Source organism: Aptenodytes patagonicus, chromosome 1 (assembly GCF_965638725.1).
Source record: "Aptenodytes patagonicus chromosome 1, bAptPat1.pri.cur, whole genome shotgun sequence".
Taxonomy (NCBI): Eukaryota; Metazoa; Chordata; class Aves; order Sphenisciformes; family Spheniscidae; genus Aptenodytes; species Aptenodytes patagonicus.
This window is the reverse complement of record NC_134949.1, coordinates 13,918,283-13,936,186: the sequence shown is the minus strand read 5'-3', so window position 1 is coordinate 13,936,186 and position 17,904 is coordinate 13,918,283. Positions and strand designations below refer to the sequence as shown.

The 17,904-nt window shown below is 39.1% G+C and overlaps 1 protein-coding gene across 2 annotated transcripts in view; it reads left to right on the top strand.

The window, feature by feature from the left end:
• RELN (reelin) overlaps positions 1 to 17,904 on the top strand; it is a 300,351-nt gene that overhangs the window by 75,315 nt on the left and 207,132 nt on the right. For both annotated transcript variants that reach the window (XM_076328234.1, XM_076328227.1), the window contains exon 3: positions 6,869 to 7,004. In XM_076328234.1, the coding sequence (XP_076184349.1) occupies positions 6,869 to 7,004 (136 nt within the window). The remainder of the gene's footprint in view (positions 1 to 6,868; positions 7,005 to 17,904) is intronic.

Genomic DNA, 17,904 nt, shown 5'->3' with positions numbered 1-17,904 from the left:
AGTGCTCGCTTCAGTAAGTATTCAAAAAATACGAACATAGAGCACTGCTCTTGTTAGCACCTCAATGCCCTAACCTGATCTGCTTCATACCTGGATCCCAAATTCTGAATGTAATCCAAATGTGAACTTGCAATAAATTGTTGTTTTCAGAACTATAAAGAAAACACATTTAAATTTTATATATGTAGCAAAAGGTTATAAACCCCATACTTCTTGTCCCAAGTCTGAGTCACTTCAGCACAGTGGTACCCCCACAGGAATCAGATTGCTGTATTCAGGCTCGTTGGCTCCTGACCACAAAAGGAGTTATGGATTTTAGTGTCAGACTTTATTAAGTTGTTATACACTTATCCGTTCTTTTTCTACAGTTCTTATTAGCTTGTGGATGGTATTTTTCCCAACACTGCATATGCTGAAAGGATCTATTATTTAATAATGAAGCATTAAGAATAATAGTGAAACACATGACTTCAAGAAAGGTAAAGGTAGTATATTGCTGGGTGGAAGAATGTATCTGATGGTTGTTGGTCTTTTCTTTCTTCATACTATTTAATAATTTATCAAACCATCCTGACCCTTAATTGATCACAAGGGCCACCAAGTGCTTTAGCAGTCTGTTACGTTCTGTCAAACGAGATGTGTTTTTCCTGTGAAGCAAAATGAAATCATCCCCCCAAAATCAATCAGCAGCAGCACATTTTAGCTAGGTGGGCGCAGTTCACTTAGGGCCAGATTCTGCACCTTTACTTACTTTGAAAGGAACTTGCATGGGTAATTCAGTTGCCTTTAACTGGCTGCTTGCTTGAGGAGAAACTGCATGAGCTCATAACTGTACATTTGTGTTCATGTTTTAGAAATTATAGTTACCAGCTCCAGATATTTCTTTACGCCCAACAGTCCTTTTTAACACAGACTACTGCTGTTTTTCTTAAACAGATATTTGGGTTTTTTTGAAAAAAAAAAACACAAACAGAAAGAAACTTGATTTTCTTCCTACCACTAGTTCTCCACAGATTTTTAAGACTTACATTTCAGAGTCCTGAAGGGGGTTCATAACAGTTTAAGGATGTTGCTCAAATATTCTTCCAGTAACTAAAAATAAACCATTATTTCACTCGCTATAGCATTCAGGGAAAACACATATTTCATTTTTACGTGTGTTTACAGGTAAGGATCAAAAAGGTCCTTTAAACATCCAAAGAGACCTAGGACAAAGGGAGGTGCCCAGCTCTGAAAATGTGATCTGAAAGCTGCAGCTCCAGCAGCTGTAAAATGCACATGGTGTCTATATACCTTCAGTGAATAGATTTTAGCCTAAAAACTTCCTTAGGGTCTGCACTTGGATTTCTGTGAATTCAGGTCTTGCCAGCTACCTGCCCAACTGTGTCGCAGCCTCTGTTGCTCTTCAAATGATGTGGAGAGGCACGTGGCTTTCCCTTAACTTGCAGGAGAACCCTGGTTCTGCAGTGGTCCTGGAGACCTGTCCTACAGGGACTTTACTAAAAAGCCAGGCTGCTTGTCCATAGCCACCAAGCTATATCACTTGTCCCAGCACACTTGCATCTGAGTAGTGCAGTCTTATACGCAACAGGAGAGTGGGGGAACCTCTATATACAATTAATCTTCAACTTCATAGAGAGGATGTGCTTCTGGGAAGAAGAGACTATAAGCATAAGCTCTCTGCCAAAGTGATTGCTTTAAATGATAGATTATTATAAAAAATGTGGCTACCAGCATCTCTCCATTTTGAAAAAAATGAATTGTCCTACATCCCCTCTCAGAACAAGTCCCTGGTGCCGCATGGGAGAAGCAAGCTGCAGGCTCTGGTTCGGCCACTTTAGCATGGGATTCAGCACGGGAGGTGTATTCTGGCACAGTCCTGTTTGCATCACTCCCTGCTTTGTAACACCAGGCAGAACCGTGCTTAGCTTGTGGGTTTATGGATCACCTTTTGAGATGCTAGAGCCTGGGTGGAGAGTGTAGGTCCCCAGCTCTATTTCCTAAGGGAAAAGACTGTTCCTAGGACTAGTTACTTCATTTTTATATAATGCAAAATCTAATTTGAAGGTGTGTGTTTCTGACTTAAATTTATTATCTGCTAACCAGGAATGATTACTTTCCCAAAGATCCCAGAGTGATTTGGTTACTTACAGCTTTATTTTCTTGGTATTTAATCAATATTTTATGTTTGGCATTTTGCTGACACTCATGTATAACTTTGAAAATGGAAGCATGTAGCAGATAATCAGTTTAGAGGCAGCAAAACCAAAATGTGGTCATTCATTTTACACATGTATTTAACATTAACCCTCTCCTTTAATATCATACTCAATTCATATAATAAATAGGAAATGGTAGACTACCTACAATCTGGTTCAGTGCTGGAAAGTCTGTTGAGACTTAGCCTCGATGAAGGATTTACCAAGGACCTTGGCATGCAGATGAGCTCCTTGTATAAAGTTCTGGTTTAGGAAACTGTTTTCTAAGGAGGATATGTAAGGAGGATACGTCATGTTGTAATAAGGAACATTACGTAGTTACCACATGTAAGTCAGGACTATTACAGACCCACATTTCTCAGACTTAGAAAGCAGAAAATGATGTGAATCTTATTGCATTCTTCTGCACCATTAGGTGCTTCCCAAGCTCTGCCAGTAGAAAAGATCATCTTTTGGCTTCCAGGGGCCCAGCTGGGAGAATAGTTCCTATCCTCTATAGCTCTCCCTTTTGGAGAGGCTACACAACAAGGTGAAAGTAATAAGGAGTTCAGGAACTGCACTTGTGCTTGGCCATTTATGGATGACCTAAAACAGCATCTTCACATCTCGCTCACCTTCCTGTATGCCACCTTATAAAAGAGGCAAAATATTTCCCTGCATTAGCTGCTACACCCCTACTAGTGATTCTGATTGTCAATAAAATAATTTTCCACATGTAAAGATTGAAGCTATGTATTTGTCATCTGACTTTACCTAAGATTTTCCATTCAATAATTTTTCTCTATCACTGGATTTCTTGTATTCAACCTATCATCTCTTGAAATCTACCTCTTCACATAGAACTTCTTTGATTCAGTGATTATAGATAGTGCATTGAATAGGGCTAAGCACATTTTAAAAAGTTTACACAATAAAAACAGCTGCTGAGTTAAGTCTTGAGAGGGACTGAGCATGTCTAGTTCCTCTCCTAGCAGTGCTGTTGGCAGTTACAAAGCATGTCTGGGATTTGAATGATTATACTGAGACTCCTAAAGCCTCAGAAATTTTAGGGGATGGAGAATCTAGAAAGTGCAGATGTCTGAAACACGTCAGTATGATGAGTGCACGCTGTAAAAAACAAGGGAAAAGTAGTTCAGAGAGACGCTAATGGCATCTTTGCATGTAGCATATTTTAGAGCTGTGGATGTGCAGCTGTCACAAACCTCTGAACATTTCAGTATTCAGTAAGTCACATGGAAACACTTGATTATTTGCAAAAGTGTTTATAGAGTTTTATACAGACAGATCTTAAAACCTTAAGATTATTGCTTTTGTAAACACTTGACTTGAATGTATATAGCTGCACTGGTCAAAAGGACGTGCCAGGGGATGCCTGTAGAACAATGTTGACCTGAGCCAAGTGCCTTAAACGAAGGCACGCTCTGTCTTTGAAGCTGTCTGAGGTACACACAGGATACAGTTTTGTTCTGAGAGCTGCTATATAATCAGGCTTGTCTTATATTAATTTTATTTTTTTCAGCAGAATGTTGTTTCACATTTGTCCTTGGATTTGTTATGGAGCAAACATTCAGTTTGGGAAGCAGCCTGCCAGGTCGGAGAGGGGATGGAGGAGAAGGGAGCAGTTGCCTTCCATAGCAGGAGGCTGCAAAAAGACTGGAAGCAAGAGGGGGAGATAACATTCTTTATGCTTAATTTAGTGAGTTCTTTGTATCAATTGCATGGCTCCATTTTGGGCATTTTTATTATTTTTATGTTCACCTTTTCAGTATGAAACTTTGGGGTTTTTTTAATATCACTCTGTCACTCACTGAAGTTTCAGTACTTAATTTTTGTGAAATGTTCTGAAGACTCTGAACTCCAAAATGGAGTTCATATACCCAGTAAAGGTCCAGCAGATGAGGAGTTGTTGTTTTTCTTGTAAAAATTATCACAATAAACTATTAATAAAATATAAAGATAACATGGTGATAAAATGATAAAATTGGAATTTTGAATATTCTCTGTGCAATTCATTGACTTTTTTCTGCAAAAATTGAATGAGTTGTTTTTTCATTGTTTAGAATTTATTCTAGTCACTGTAAAGTTGTTCTTTTTTTAAAACTGTAAATCAAAGGAAAAAGAAATTCTCCACAGATGTTGTATGTGTTTGATGTATTAGACACATTTTTGCAGCCTACTGCCTGAAACCTAGGGAATTCATTAACTCACAAGTTGCTGCCAAGGAGGGAAGCGGTCACATTTCCCAAGCTGGTGTGCCTGTCCCCTGGCTGGGGGATGTGGTTAGGGCAGTCTTTGTCCTCCCTTGTATTTGGCTAGCTCTGGAGAAAAGGGGATTTCTTCAAACTGAAGGGCTGTTCCTGTTTCTCCCCTGACAGCGTCTGTTATTTAATTAACCTGATAAAGTCTGTAGCTTGCTCTGTTTCCCATTGTGCATCCAGAGATGATGATAGATGAGAGCTGGTGCTCCACATCAGCCCCAGAGACCCCATCCCACATCACTGAAGTCACTGGCTTTAGCACAAACTTCAGAGAGAGAGGGACAAGACCCACAACTTTGGGAAAGAACCTTTCACCCTCAGCAAAACAAGCAGTTGCCTAAATACCACTCACCCTGTGAGGGATCTCTCTGGGCAGATTTTTTGACACATGTCTCAGCAGGGCACCAGTGGATAGACTTCAGCAGTGAGACCAGGGCAGTGAGCCTGGGCACCAGCCAAGTGGGTTTCTTTGAGGATGTTAATGCCACCCCTCCCAATTAGCCAAGGAAGGCAAATAAAGACTTAAAATGGCAGTATGGCACGGCAAGAGATGGCCAAACCTCATCTGCATCTAGTGTCTTGCAATAACCAAGAGTCAGTAAAATACCATCTCCCTGGATTTCCCTACTACTGCCCTCCAGAAAAGAGGCTCCACCCAGGGGAGCCTGAGCCTTCTCTGTGGCCATCCTGACCCAACTGGAGCTGAAAGCTCAACCCATTTGAGCTGAAAGGTGTAACTGTGTGAATGATGGAAAACCTCGTGTGTATGCTTCAGTGGGGAATTAACTGAAAAACCCTGAGTGAGAAGGTTGTGGTCATTTGTAAAAGATACAGGCATCACTGCCATCACCCACTGCCTCCTGTCATTCCTGGGATAGGTTACTTAAACTCACTGTGGCTTCATTTCTCCCCCCAAAAAATGGAAGCTGGTGTAGAATTTCATAGCCTTCAGGATAAATAACTTATATAACCCTGAGCTATAGTCTGTGATTCTCACCGGTACCTGAATGGGATTTCAGATGTTGCTTTTGATCTAGAAAATGCTAAATGAGCTTATGAGACTTATAAGACCCTCCCTGCACCGTGCTGCTGGCGTGGCAGTCCCTGGAGAGGCACCAGGTGGAGCAGCGTGTTTGCATCGGAAAGGATTCGTCCCCCTCCTTGGTGGAAATCTCTGGCTTGCAAACTCCTTCCACCTCTGGATCAGTGAGGGGTTAGGAGAAATTGCTGGATTCACATTTCAGAAGAATTGCCATAAAAAACAGTGGTAGATGATTCTGAGAGGCAGAGATAGGTTTTATTTCTCCATTGTTGTTTGAACTGCAACAAGTAAATGTAAGAAATACCCACCACTATAAACTTTCTGAGATGCAATCACCTAACAGCTAACAGTGACCTTGTTGAGCATGGAGGTACCTGCTGCCATTTCCTTTTCCTTTTGATCCTATTAGCAAAGCTTCAGCCCATGTCACTATTTTCTGAACTGAAGGTTCAATATTTGAAGTAACCTGGAACAAGGCATTTCCTTCTGATAAGTGCATTCAAAAGAATAGTTTCAACATTTACTGTTTAATATACTAGGATTAAAGGTGCAGTAATCCCCTGAAGTAAGATTGCCTTACTTTAAGCCTAAGGGTGTTAAACAAACAACCAAGTTTGCACTAATTTGTAGGAAACTACTGAGGGGCTGTTATAGGGGAGAAGATTGCTGTCTGATATTGGGTTTTTGATAAAAAATACAGTTCTTTTGTCTAATGATGAACTGCAGTGAATTCCAGAGGGAGGGATTAATAGATGACATTTACATTCATCCATGTATTAGAGGCTGATTCAAAAAAAATCAAAGGAATGTATACTGGTAAAACTGCTAAACGTTGCTACTTTTATTTCAGATCAGAAAAAGAGTTCATGAATCCAAAGCTCATCTGCTTTTTTCCAACTAGATGTGCCTGTCTACTAAAAGATAACACCTTTCTCTAAAAGCTCAAGTTTGCTTATTAAAACATAGCATTTTTCCCTCAGGTTTTATTTTCTTTTAGGTCTGTAATGGGTGTAAATCAGGTAATGGAATAATGCTGATTTACAGCAGCTGTGATCCAGCTCCTCCTTTAAAAATGCAAACAATTCCTGTGGTGTTGGTCTCATGAAGAATAATGGCAGTAAATACATGGAGCCTTGTAATAAATACGAAGTCAGCCTTGGCTTAAGCAGAGGCCAGCTCCAATATTTTCATTGGCATTAATTATAATTACTCAGTGGCATACTTTTGGTTTTTTTCACTCTGTGTGGCCATGATGAAACACATGGCAGATGTATTTCTCTGTCTGTTAGCACCTTGCAGTGAGCCATTAACATGTGTTACTGTTTATCTCCCCCACGTCTTTCTCATAGGAATTATGTCGGACCACCAGTTTGGAAACCAGTTCATGTGCAGCGTGGTTGCGTCACATGTGAGCCATCTCCCGACTACAAACCTCAGTTTTGTTTGGATTGCTCCACCTGCGGGGACAGGCTGTGTCAACTTCATGTACGTATACACGCAATGCCTATGAGAAGATAATCACTTTGGAGATAATGAAATGATCTAACTTGCTTGCAATAGGACCTTATGGATCAAGGACTCAGTCCTGCAAAGTGTAGACTTTCATGCGAAGTAAGAATATTGAGTTCTTCCTGGTTGAAGAGTTTCTGTGCATATTAGGAATTCATATTTCAAAGCATGTAAGAAGGAGATAGTGTTTTCTAACATAGGATGCCATCAGAGAAATAATGTACAAATGCATCAAGACTAACATTTCAGTAGAAATTGATTCTTCTTAGTAATTAATCATATCATTGATCCTTTCAGTATACAGCATGTTTGCATTGACCTATTTTTTTATCTGTTGCATTTAATAAGAGCTAGAACATCACACAGATGTATTATTCAGATCGTAAGCATCAACATAAAATACAAGTATTCAAGAGTAGTCATACTCAAGTATTTACTGTTCCCAATAATAAATGCTCTTAAGTTCTGCTTAATTCAGCTAGTTTACAACCTGGAAAAACCCAAGAGGTTATACTTACAGGTTTTTTGGTAATTTATTTTAAAGACCTAAGTCATCATTTGATGATTTAGTGCCATATAAAGTGCCAAAACAAAATACACAGTTCAACATAAATTATTAGAATATATATTACTGTATTTTACGTTAAAGTAATTTCTAATTATTTGTCCCAAAAATTTGGTAGATCATATTTGAGAGAGAAAATACACCTAGAGTGGAGTTGAAAATAGAAAATATTTCAAGTTTGACCTGTTCATAGGAAAGAAGCCAGACTGCTCCCTGATTAAATAAGTGAATGGTTGCAACATTTCAGTGTGAGACCTCTTCTGTGTTCCTGTGACTGTCCTGTTTGCTAAAACAAATTTTTCTCTGAGTATTATTCCCTTTCTGTCTATACTGGGAAGCTGCAGGTAAGTGCCCCACGTAGTCAAGTTGTTTTACTGTCTAACATGTTGCAAAAAGTGAGCGACTTACTTCTTTGAGAACATAGGTTGCTGATTGTGAACACAGTACCTGTTGATTGACTGATCTGTATCTTTGATATTCCCCTTTTCCGAGACAATGCACATTTTTTTTGCCTATACTGTTACAGTACATTATTTATTAGCTGCAATGACAACATCAAGACATTTTTATTTCTAGCTCTCTTTTTCTTCTAAACATCTAACAGTAAATTGGGAAAAAAATTAGTTTTGATGAGTAGTAACTAACTTCTGAGAATGTATTTGTATCTCATTAACTTCTACAATGTACCAGAGAAGCTGTTTACAATATTTAAGATTCCCATTCACTATTTAACAAAACTCAAATATTTCATCAGATTTGACGAAATACTGTCACTGTTTTACTTAAATTCTGTGTCAGAAAGGTTAACCTCATAAAATAGTTGTATATACCTTGAGGAAATCTGTCAATTATGTTTTTTCTGTGGAAAATCTGTGAATTTTATACTTCCTTTAATTCCCCTCTAAAAATAGTTTCCTTTGTTAATCAAGTTGTAGCAGCTAAATTTTGTTCCTTGAGCTGCCTGAGAAAAATGAGATGAGATGTACATCTTCTCTGCATACTCTTGCTTACTCCCTTTCTTTCTCAGATTTTTGTTTTTCCTGCTATTCAAGAAATAATTGTTGGTCCTAGCTTGCACAGTGACTGTGAATGTATTTATTTATATGAGATGTGATCCTCCATTGCGAGTTTTGAGGTCAGTTTATGAACAGTTATTCATTTTCCTGTGACTGATTTTTTTTTTGTCCATGGTTTTGTATTGGGTTCTTTTTGTTCATGTTTGTCATTGTTGAAGAAGAGCAGACGAATAGCTCTATAGAAATACAAATACTACTATGACTGCTGAATCCCATTTAAGTGAAATTAAAGGGACATTTTCTAAGGCAGTGAGTGCTTGCCTATCTTGAAATCAATGGGACGTTCATCATTGGCTTCAGTGGAAACAGAGTTAGGTCAGCACTGAACAGTTTTGGAAATCCAACCTGTAATTCCCTGTTTGTGTAAGCCATAATGTGCATTAGCACCTCTTCACAAATGGTGTTGTTCGCGCTGTGTTAGTAAAGTCCTTAGCCATGCTGCAGTGTGCAGAACATACAAAGCAGAAATCTGAATTTATTCTTGACTATGTAATTTGCAGCATGATGTACACCTATGTATGTCAGCAGTCCAGGTGCAGAGACGCCAAAACTGTCTTTCCTTGCTATGCATGAAACTGGCAGGGCTGAGAGGTCTGATCCTGCACTGATGAGCCCAGCAATGCAGCTGCTCCCAGGGTCCCTGGCCCAGGTGTTCATCAGTCTCAGTGGCTTTACAGACCGCCTCACCCCATGGTATAAGGATGCTCCATGGGTGATACTCATTTGTCTGAGGATGAGCAAAATGGTGCGGTTTATATCAGTTTGGTGTCCTGCAGGACAAATTCAGACAAGAGTAGAAAGGCTCAGCTTCTCTGAAGTCGGTGTTTACTCCAGGATCACACTTGGCTGCAGGACTTCTGGGGAAATGGGATCATCAGCTGAAGGAAATGAAGGGAAGAGGAATATGTTTTACCTCTAATCCTCCTCCTCATTTTTTCTTCAGCTTCCCACACTTTCTTGCCTCAGCTGTTGTTTCCCCTGCCTACTAAATCACAAGTTGCTATAAACAAAGCTATTTTTTTGGTGCAGTGTTAGTCTGCCTGCCTTCAGGATTTCCAGAGAGTTGGCTATACCTTGTTCATCTCCATTTGCTCCTCTACAGCAAATAATTAACTTAAACAAGATTTTTTTAACACTTAAGCCCAACTACCAGTCTAGTTTAAATTTATTTTAAGTTTAATTTAACATAAATTAAAAATATTTACAAAAGGTAGCTGAATTTATGACTCTGTCAACAGTGCAACAGAGATAAGAGCTTCCTACACTGTTACCAGTATGTCTGTGATTCAAGTCAGCTCATTAGTCTTTGACCTCTCTGGGGATGGATAATAAGGTTACTAATTGGCACGAGCTTTGGTGGTGCAATTTTTGCAGTGTTGATACCTCTCCCTGGACACTTTTCAGGAGGAACTGGACAAAGGTCACCAGGAAGATCTCCCACAGGACACTGCAAGGCTGGCTTTTATTAACTGCTTATACTATTGACCTGCTCATGCTTCCACTGGGAGCATGGACATGACACAGGGAAGTCATGACCCTATAGATGTCATGGGCAAAATTCCCTTTCACTTCATCCATGTCTTTTGGTGTGCTCTTCCAGAGCTCAATCCTGAAAAAGGCTGAACCCATAAGAAACAAGATTTGTGTGGTCATGCTGTCAGTCCATCTTCCCCCGTAGCTCTTGTACCCATTGGTAACCAAACAAACATGACAAAGGGGTTGGAATGTCAAGATACTAAGTTTCATAAAAATCAGCAGCCAGGTAGAGCATTTATAACGGTAAATTTGGGCATTCCCAGCAACAGTCCTGCCTGCTACAACATGATTGTCTATAAACTGCCAGAGATTTTTCTGGAATAAATTTGGCAGTTTCCAGCTACCAGCCCACCATGCATTTCCCAGGCATGGCTAAGGAGGATAGCTCCTGGCCATGTTTAGTTTATTAGCACAGCCAGCCATGGACACCTGAAGTATTGCTGCTGCTGCTGTGGGAAAGGAGAGTAGCAAATCTTTCATCCTCTGGGACGAGGGGAACTGGGAATGCTGTGGGGAGGGACGTGAGGCTTTGTCCCACAGGGGGCTTATTCATAGGGATGGGAGATGTAGTGATGCAGCAAACTGGGATTCTCACCTCGTACAGCAGCTTGCCAGCACAACACTCAGTTTCTTTCCTTCCCTGCTGGAAGATTCCTCATCTCTACAGTTTGATGTCATCCAGTTATTGATATTGCACACAGCGCTGTGTCACTGCTGAATCTGAATATAATTTTGCCTGATGGAGCCACGCATCTTTCCTTGGCTCGGCATTTCACTCGGCAAGCTCTCTCCCCAGTTTCACTGGGGCAAGGGATGGTGCAGAGCCCTGTGCTCCCTGGGGGAAGGCTGCTGGAGCCAACCTGCTTCTATGCAAAATCAGGCAATAGTAATTTTTTCACACTGACCGGGTGTAAACTGTTGCTTATTCTCTTTCTTTTTTGTCCAAGTATCTTATTATGGCTAATAAATAAATATTTAGAAGCACCCTTTTATAAAATACCCTTCTAACAGAAAAACAGAAAGCCACTGGTGTCCCTGTAGTACATCTCAGTGTAGTCCCTCAGTATTCTTTCACCATTGATACATCAAGATGAACTGAGGAAATAAAAGCTAAAATTCATTGTTTATTGCAGAATAGTTTTCTTAGCAGTAACTTAGGACTGTTTTAAACAAGTGTTGAGCACCAGGAGCTCCTAAGCAAATTGCCAGGATTTGTAAATGCTGTTTACCACCAAAAAATAACAGGTCCTCCTTTACACTAATGCATTGTTTCTCTGATTGTGTGCAAATATTTAAAACATTACCTTCATAATCCTTCAGCTAGGTTTCACTGTTTGTAATTTCTTCTCTAAGCTCACACTAACCTAGTTAAAGCTCAGACTGTCAGAGGGACGATAATGGCTGTTAAGCAGGGTGGCACACTAGGTTACATCTAAGGTTGTTAAGCCTGTTTTTTTATAGATGGCTTAATTTACCAGTTTGTAAAAGTGATAAAGCTGACCTAAATTGCAAAAGCATGTTGTGTTTTGACTGTCAGCATGGTTTATTGCAGAAGTTCCAGCTATAGAATAGGTTGCTATAGAAATTACTTGGGAAAATAAGTGTTTTTCTTATATAGCCATTTTTGCTACTCATTGAACAAGTATCTTACAATTCTGATTGCGTCTATTCATATATTCACTATAACCTCTATTAATAGTGGACAGATTCCAAAATATATTTATCAGTTTGCAAGATTTTAATTCTGCACAGTATAATTATTTAGATATTTTCTGATCATTAAAACATTATTTAAAAGCTACCTACCAAAGCTGGGCTGGACATCTGTAACGCTGTCTGAGTCTGTAGGCAGTGTCTAATAACCCATGTAAGAGATGTGACGCATCACAACTGATCTTAGAATTCTGTACATTGAGAAGTCTTTGAAAGTACTAAAAGGCCCAACTGTATATTATTTGACACCTAATTAGCACAGCTTATGGTGCAAACGGCTAAAAGGGAAGTGGAATAGCTGTGGTGGTGTCCCCCTATGAAGACGAAGATAAGAGAGCTGTGGTTGCTGAGGCAGGGCACTGGCACATCCACTTCTCCCGAAGCAGGAGCAACTGGTTCCCAGCACAGCTCCTGGAAAAAGTTTGGGACTGAATGCTGAGGCAGACAGCTGAGCGATTGAAAGAAACTTGGAAGAAACTTTCAAGAAAGGAGATGTGTTTTTCCCATAATCACCTAATGGTAAAACTCCTTTCTGGGAAATTTGAAGTACCCTGTTCCAGAACTGGTCTTTTCATGCCCATGTGTTTAAGCCTGTTTCTAGAAACTGGCAACTGTGTTAGTGTATGAACTTGAAATATCATGCTGTACAAACACTACAGAGCATAAAGACTGTGATTGAGAGGCTTAGTTACCTATTTAAAACATTTATAGAAAACCCATGATAAGAATTATGGAAATATTGAATAAACATCCAAGAAGATTACATAGTATGCTATATTAGTCTTCTAGCCAGGGTGGGAAAGGGCTATATTGTCTGAAGGAACCACATTCCCCTGGTAAACCACTTAGCTAAACTGTCATTTAAGATGCCATTTACTGTTTTTTTTCATTTGTTTGAAAGAAATACAGAGGAATATCTTCAAGATTAAGTAGACAATTATGTTTACTCTATACACAATGATAATACACACAAATATTAAAACTGGAAACTAAACAGAAAATAGCAAATATCAAAACTAAGGTCCCTTAGGTCCCTTGTATTTATATATAATCACTCAACTCTTAATTATATGGTCGTATAAGTCTTTATCCCTCATGTTCTTATGATGAAACAGAATTGTACAATGAAATAAATTGTTGTTCATAGCATCCTAGTTGGTGATTTGCAATCTTTGCAATCGGTTGAAGAGTGTGTCATAACGCACATGGAGACCTTAATGTACAGACAGCCTTGGCTTTGGGGTTCTGTGGAGCACCAGCTCCCTGCTTCAGTTAGGTGCTGCTCTTCTCTTCCTACTCTTTATTGCAAGGTAAGAGTGAAGCAGGATATTTCTTACCACTCTTTTGGTACTGGTGTGGACTCTGTTTGAGACTTGGGTTGTACAGGCACCAAATAAGATACGGTCCTTGTTTACAGTCAGGGTAGTTCTGACATTAGCCCAGTGTTGCAGTTGTTTTCTTTTTCTATATTGCTTATAACTTACGCCTTGTGGAAAAAAATAAATCATCAGTAATTGTTCCTTGTTGGTGTGCCAGTTTAGTGGAACTATGAAGAAAAATTACTCCTTTGCTTGGTTTTCCACTTCCCTGGGTAGAGGCATTGTTGTACCGTCAATCAGCATTATGTGTAACATTCTGAAAATCACGAGCCAATGTTTGATTCAGATCTTGGCTCTGCTCTCATGTCCTATTTTGATGTGGTGCCCAGATTACCTCCTTCATCCTCTGTGTTTGTTAATTTTCCAGTGAAATGCAAACACTGTGCATGGAATCATTGTGGCTCCTCTAAGTATGACCCCAAGCAACCTAGACTCAACTGACTGTGCAGAATTAGATTTAGCTTGCCTATTAGTTTTGTCTTAGTTTTGTCTATTTTGTGTGGTGGTAAAGCAAACAGAGATGACCAGTGAGGAATTCTGGGTGTTTTCAGAAACTTTGTTAGCAGAAGATGGTAGCACAAAGTGTACTGTGATGGGGGAATATTCAGAAGTGTTCAGAGCAATGGAGGAAAAGTATGAGGAAGGATGGAAGCTGGTTGCACCTGATTTTCCACTCCTCAAAGGGATTTTAAGTTGGTTTCAACTGGAGATAGGATATGCAGATATCTCCAGCTAGGTATTTATGTGTGAGCTATGTGTCTGTAACTCCCTTGAGAGTTAATGGGTGTGCAATTTGGTTCCATAGACATCTAGGGCCTGACATTCACATTCAGTTCTACATCTAGAGAGAGGCACCTGCAGGTCTAGAAGGTCTCTGTAGCTCTACTAGTTTCCTTAGGACATTCCAAATTATTTCAAATGTAGCTAGGCAGCTGAATCAAGCCCTAGGTCTCCACTGACCAAAATGGATCACTAGCTACCTAGTTCCCATGTAGACCCTTATATAGGCACCTATTTTAAGCTTTTTTAAATCTGGATCTGAATCCCACCCAGACAGACGCAGCTGCCTAAACATAAGCACCTTGTGCCAAATCACGAAAATAAATTTTTCATCCCCACCACCCTCAACAGTCAGTAGCTTTGTCTGTGTCAAGAATTTCCAATGAGTGGGCTGCTCAAAAGTTGAAATCCGCTGAAGGGTATGAATAAAAAAGGCAGCTTCGTAAAGTTCATAAAATCTTGCATTTTTTTCCCTTTTCCTTGGAGGTAAAACCTAAACCTGTTCTCTAATATTCTCTTAGATGTCTGATACTCCTTCTAAAAGCCCACTTTAATGAGAGGAATGTTCAGTTTTTAATGTTTTCTCCAAGTTTGCAGACAACTGGCCATTTGCTATTTTAGGCTCCTCATGCAAGAAAAGCAGAACCAACGAACCCAGGAAGAATGGGTATGTGAACATTTATTAAAAATAAAAGCACATGAAAATTCTATTGATAAGTTAGTTGGATTTAATTCAAAAGATGAGCAAAAAGCATAAAATGCTACTTTCATCAACATTGTGTAATGCCAGAATAGAAACTGCAAGATGATACAGTATTAGGACAGTTTCTTTTCTTCGTATGATAAAAATTTAATATATCACATACTTGTAATGTATGATAGCAGAAGGCAGCTCAATATAGCCTTTGGCTACTCTGTTAAGATTTTGGCATAGTTCCATATAAGACTTTGGCACCTCCTGCATGAAATAAAATGAAATTCCATCATTTTCTACTGTTATTATCTAAATAATAAAACAATCATGGTGAGAATTACTTCCCTTCTTACAAATGTTCATTTGGCAATTCTAGAAGAAGAGATTAGGTTTTACTTTCTTCCCTTTCTGAGCAGTGTAGCCATTATTTTTGTGTGTGAGAACATCGATTCACAATCTGCAGTACAGTTATCACTAGTTGTGTTTAAAATTCTCTCTTGAACTTTGCTTTTCTCTCTCTGAAATTTAACCTCAGGGTTATTTTTCAGAGCATATTTTAGTTCATCAACAACATAAATGTTTGTTTCATTCAAAGAGGTGCTTTGTCTTCCCCTTGTCCCAAGATGGCTTAATTTTGAACACATGACTAGACTATAAAATATATTACACACACTCCAACAGTTTGCTTCCACTAGGAGGTTTTCCTGTGTAACAGAGGAATTGAATGAAATATCTTTTGGCTGCTAATAATTGATCAATAACAATCCTTTCAAAATGACATCCTAGAAGAAGTATGCTTAATGAAATAGGCACGAAACAGGTTTTGTGAATGCTTTTGGAAATGTTGGTTATATGAAGAGTAAGCAATAAACATGCATGGAACCATTCTGTAGGGGTAAACATATAGTGCATAAGAACACTAGTACAAGCAAAGGCGGAGGACAATCATAAGAGATGTTCTAGGAAGCTAAATTTCAGTACTGCAGACAAGCCCGTACAACTGGACATTGTGTCTGCATGGAAGCCCTTTGTAGCTCTGGAATGTCCCCCTGGTTGACGGAGAGAGTCTGATCATTTCAGTGCTGTCTCTCAAGTGGATAATACAACAAGTGTCCAGTGCATGAATGAGTTTGAGATAAGTGTATTGTCTGGATACTTCTTTGGGAAGCATTTGACTTCTTGCAAGGGACTATTAGTAAATAACTTCATGAAGAGCTCAATACTGCAGGATGCGGAGCACTGGCCTTGATCCAGCAGAGCAATCATGCGTGTCCATGCTGTCATCAAAGGCACAGACAACAGTTTTTGTATTTTTCAAAATTCATGCCTTCAGATTACTTGGTTGAAATTTTTCTTTGTGTACACAGCCAAGGACATATAAGGATGCTCTGTCCATATTCTCAGTTCACACACGTTAACTTACTTTTCTCGCCTTGTTTGTTTGGATGAACTTTAATAGAGCGATCTACAAAGTATTATGTAGACATGCAGTAATATTCAGCAAGACTTCGTGTATGTGTATAAAAGTGAAAACTTGGATATGATGAATGTGAAAATCCAATAAGACAAAAAAAAATCCTCCCTTTTTCTATAATACGATGGTCTCCTCACATCTAGTTCTAACAAAAGTTTAAAAACAAAAAAGAAAGAAACATTATACTTGAAGATGTAAAAAACATTAGGTCAGCTTTTGCTGCCCACATGCTGGGAAAATTTGGATTTGAGTATTCAGAATGACTATGACCTCAAACTAGCTGACAGAGTGAACTTTAAAACATCTCTCATAATTATTGTTTAAACTGTGCTTAACAATAGGGTGTATCCCTTCCTTCTCAGTTTGAGAAACTCAAATCAATTATTAATATTTAGATAATTTTATCTGTGGATATAGAATGAAATATAATTCAATCTGTTTAAAATTATAAATTATAAAATATTGTAATAGTATTATATAAAAAACATTACAGAATAAATAATAAAATATAATAATCCTTCTATAAACTCAGTATATACATTATACAAATGTCATCAGAATGAAATTGCACTAGGAAAATATTTGGTAGTATCTGTCTTTATCTGATTGTTTTACAGTACTCACAAATGACAGTTAATTCTTCTGTTGTCATTCAGAATACAAACATTGCTTATATGCAGTGGGCTGTATATGATCATATTGTGATCTAGATATGTTCATGAACTCTGTCCTCCAGAGCTAAAGACCCCTGAGGTCAAGAGAGCTCCAAAGCTTGCAGAGGTTTCTAACACAATCATTATTTGGCAGATAAAAGAGAAAATATATAGAGGTAAATGAAATAGTTAATAATAATTCCCTTGCTTTGTTTTTCTTCCATTCTTGACATTAAAGATGTTTAAACCAGAATCTTTTAATATCTCTCTCCCTTTTTCTCCACTGTCTTGCACTATTTGTCCTCTTGAAAAATAGGAGTAATTCCTGAATGACTCCTGAATGGGAGACTCATTCCTGAATCCAGTACGGCATGTCTGTCTTGTCTCCTTTTCTCTTATGGCCTGGAATATACCCTTTTTGAAAATCCCCTTCATAAGTGGCACCATCATCAGCATCATCAGATGCACACAGCCATCCCCCAGGTGAGCACCCCTCTTCCTCTACCATGGCAGCGTGGTTCTTTTGGGCAGTAGCCCGCATGGGGTCCATCTGTGTGATGAGACAGCCATCAGATTTTAACGGGTGTCTATTGCTAGCCTGTACAACAATGCATTGGAAAATTCTGTCCAGTGTGGAAGTAAAAGAGGTAATCTGAAAGACATGTACAGCATTAACTTTCAGAATTAATAAATGGTGCATCCATTTCCCAAGTCATCATATCTGCCTTAATAGCCCTGTTAAAAGGCCGGGATGACAGTATTAAAGTGTTACATTACTTCCATCTTACTAGGTGTGATTACTTAGACTGTGGCTGTGATGTATCGGTGGGCCTGTGAGCTGTTTGTGGCAGGAACAGCACTACAGAAGGAGATTTTCCTCCAGCCAACTTCTGCGCATCAGCTGCTCAGCAGTTCCTGGTGGGCAGCAGCTCAGTCATGGGAGCAGAAGTCTCAGACAGGTATCAGGCTGGCACCTGCTCTCATAATGATGACATTGTGATGTTGT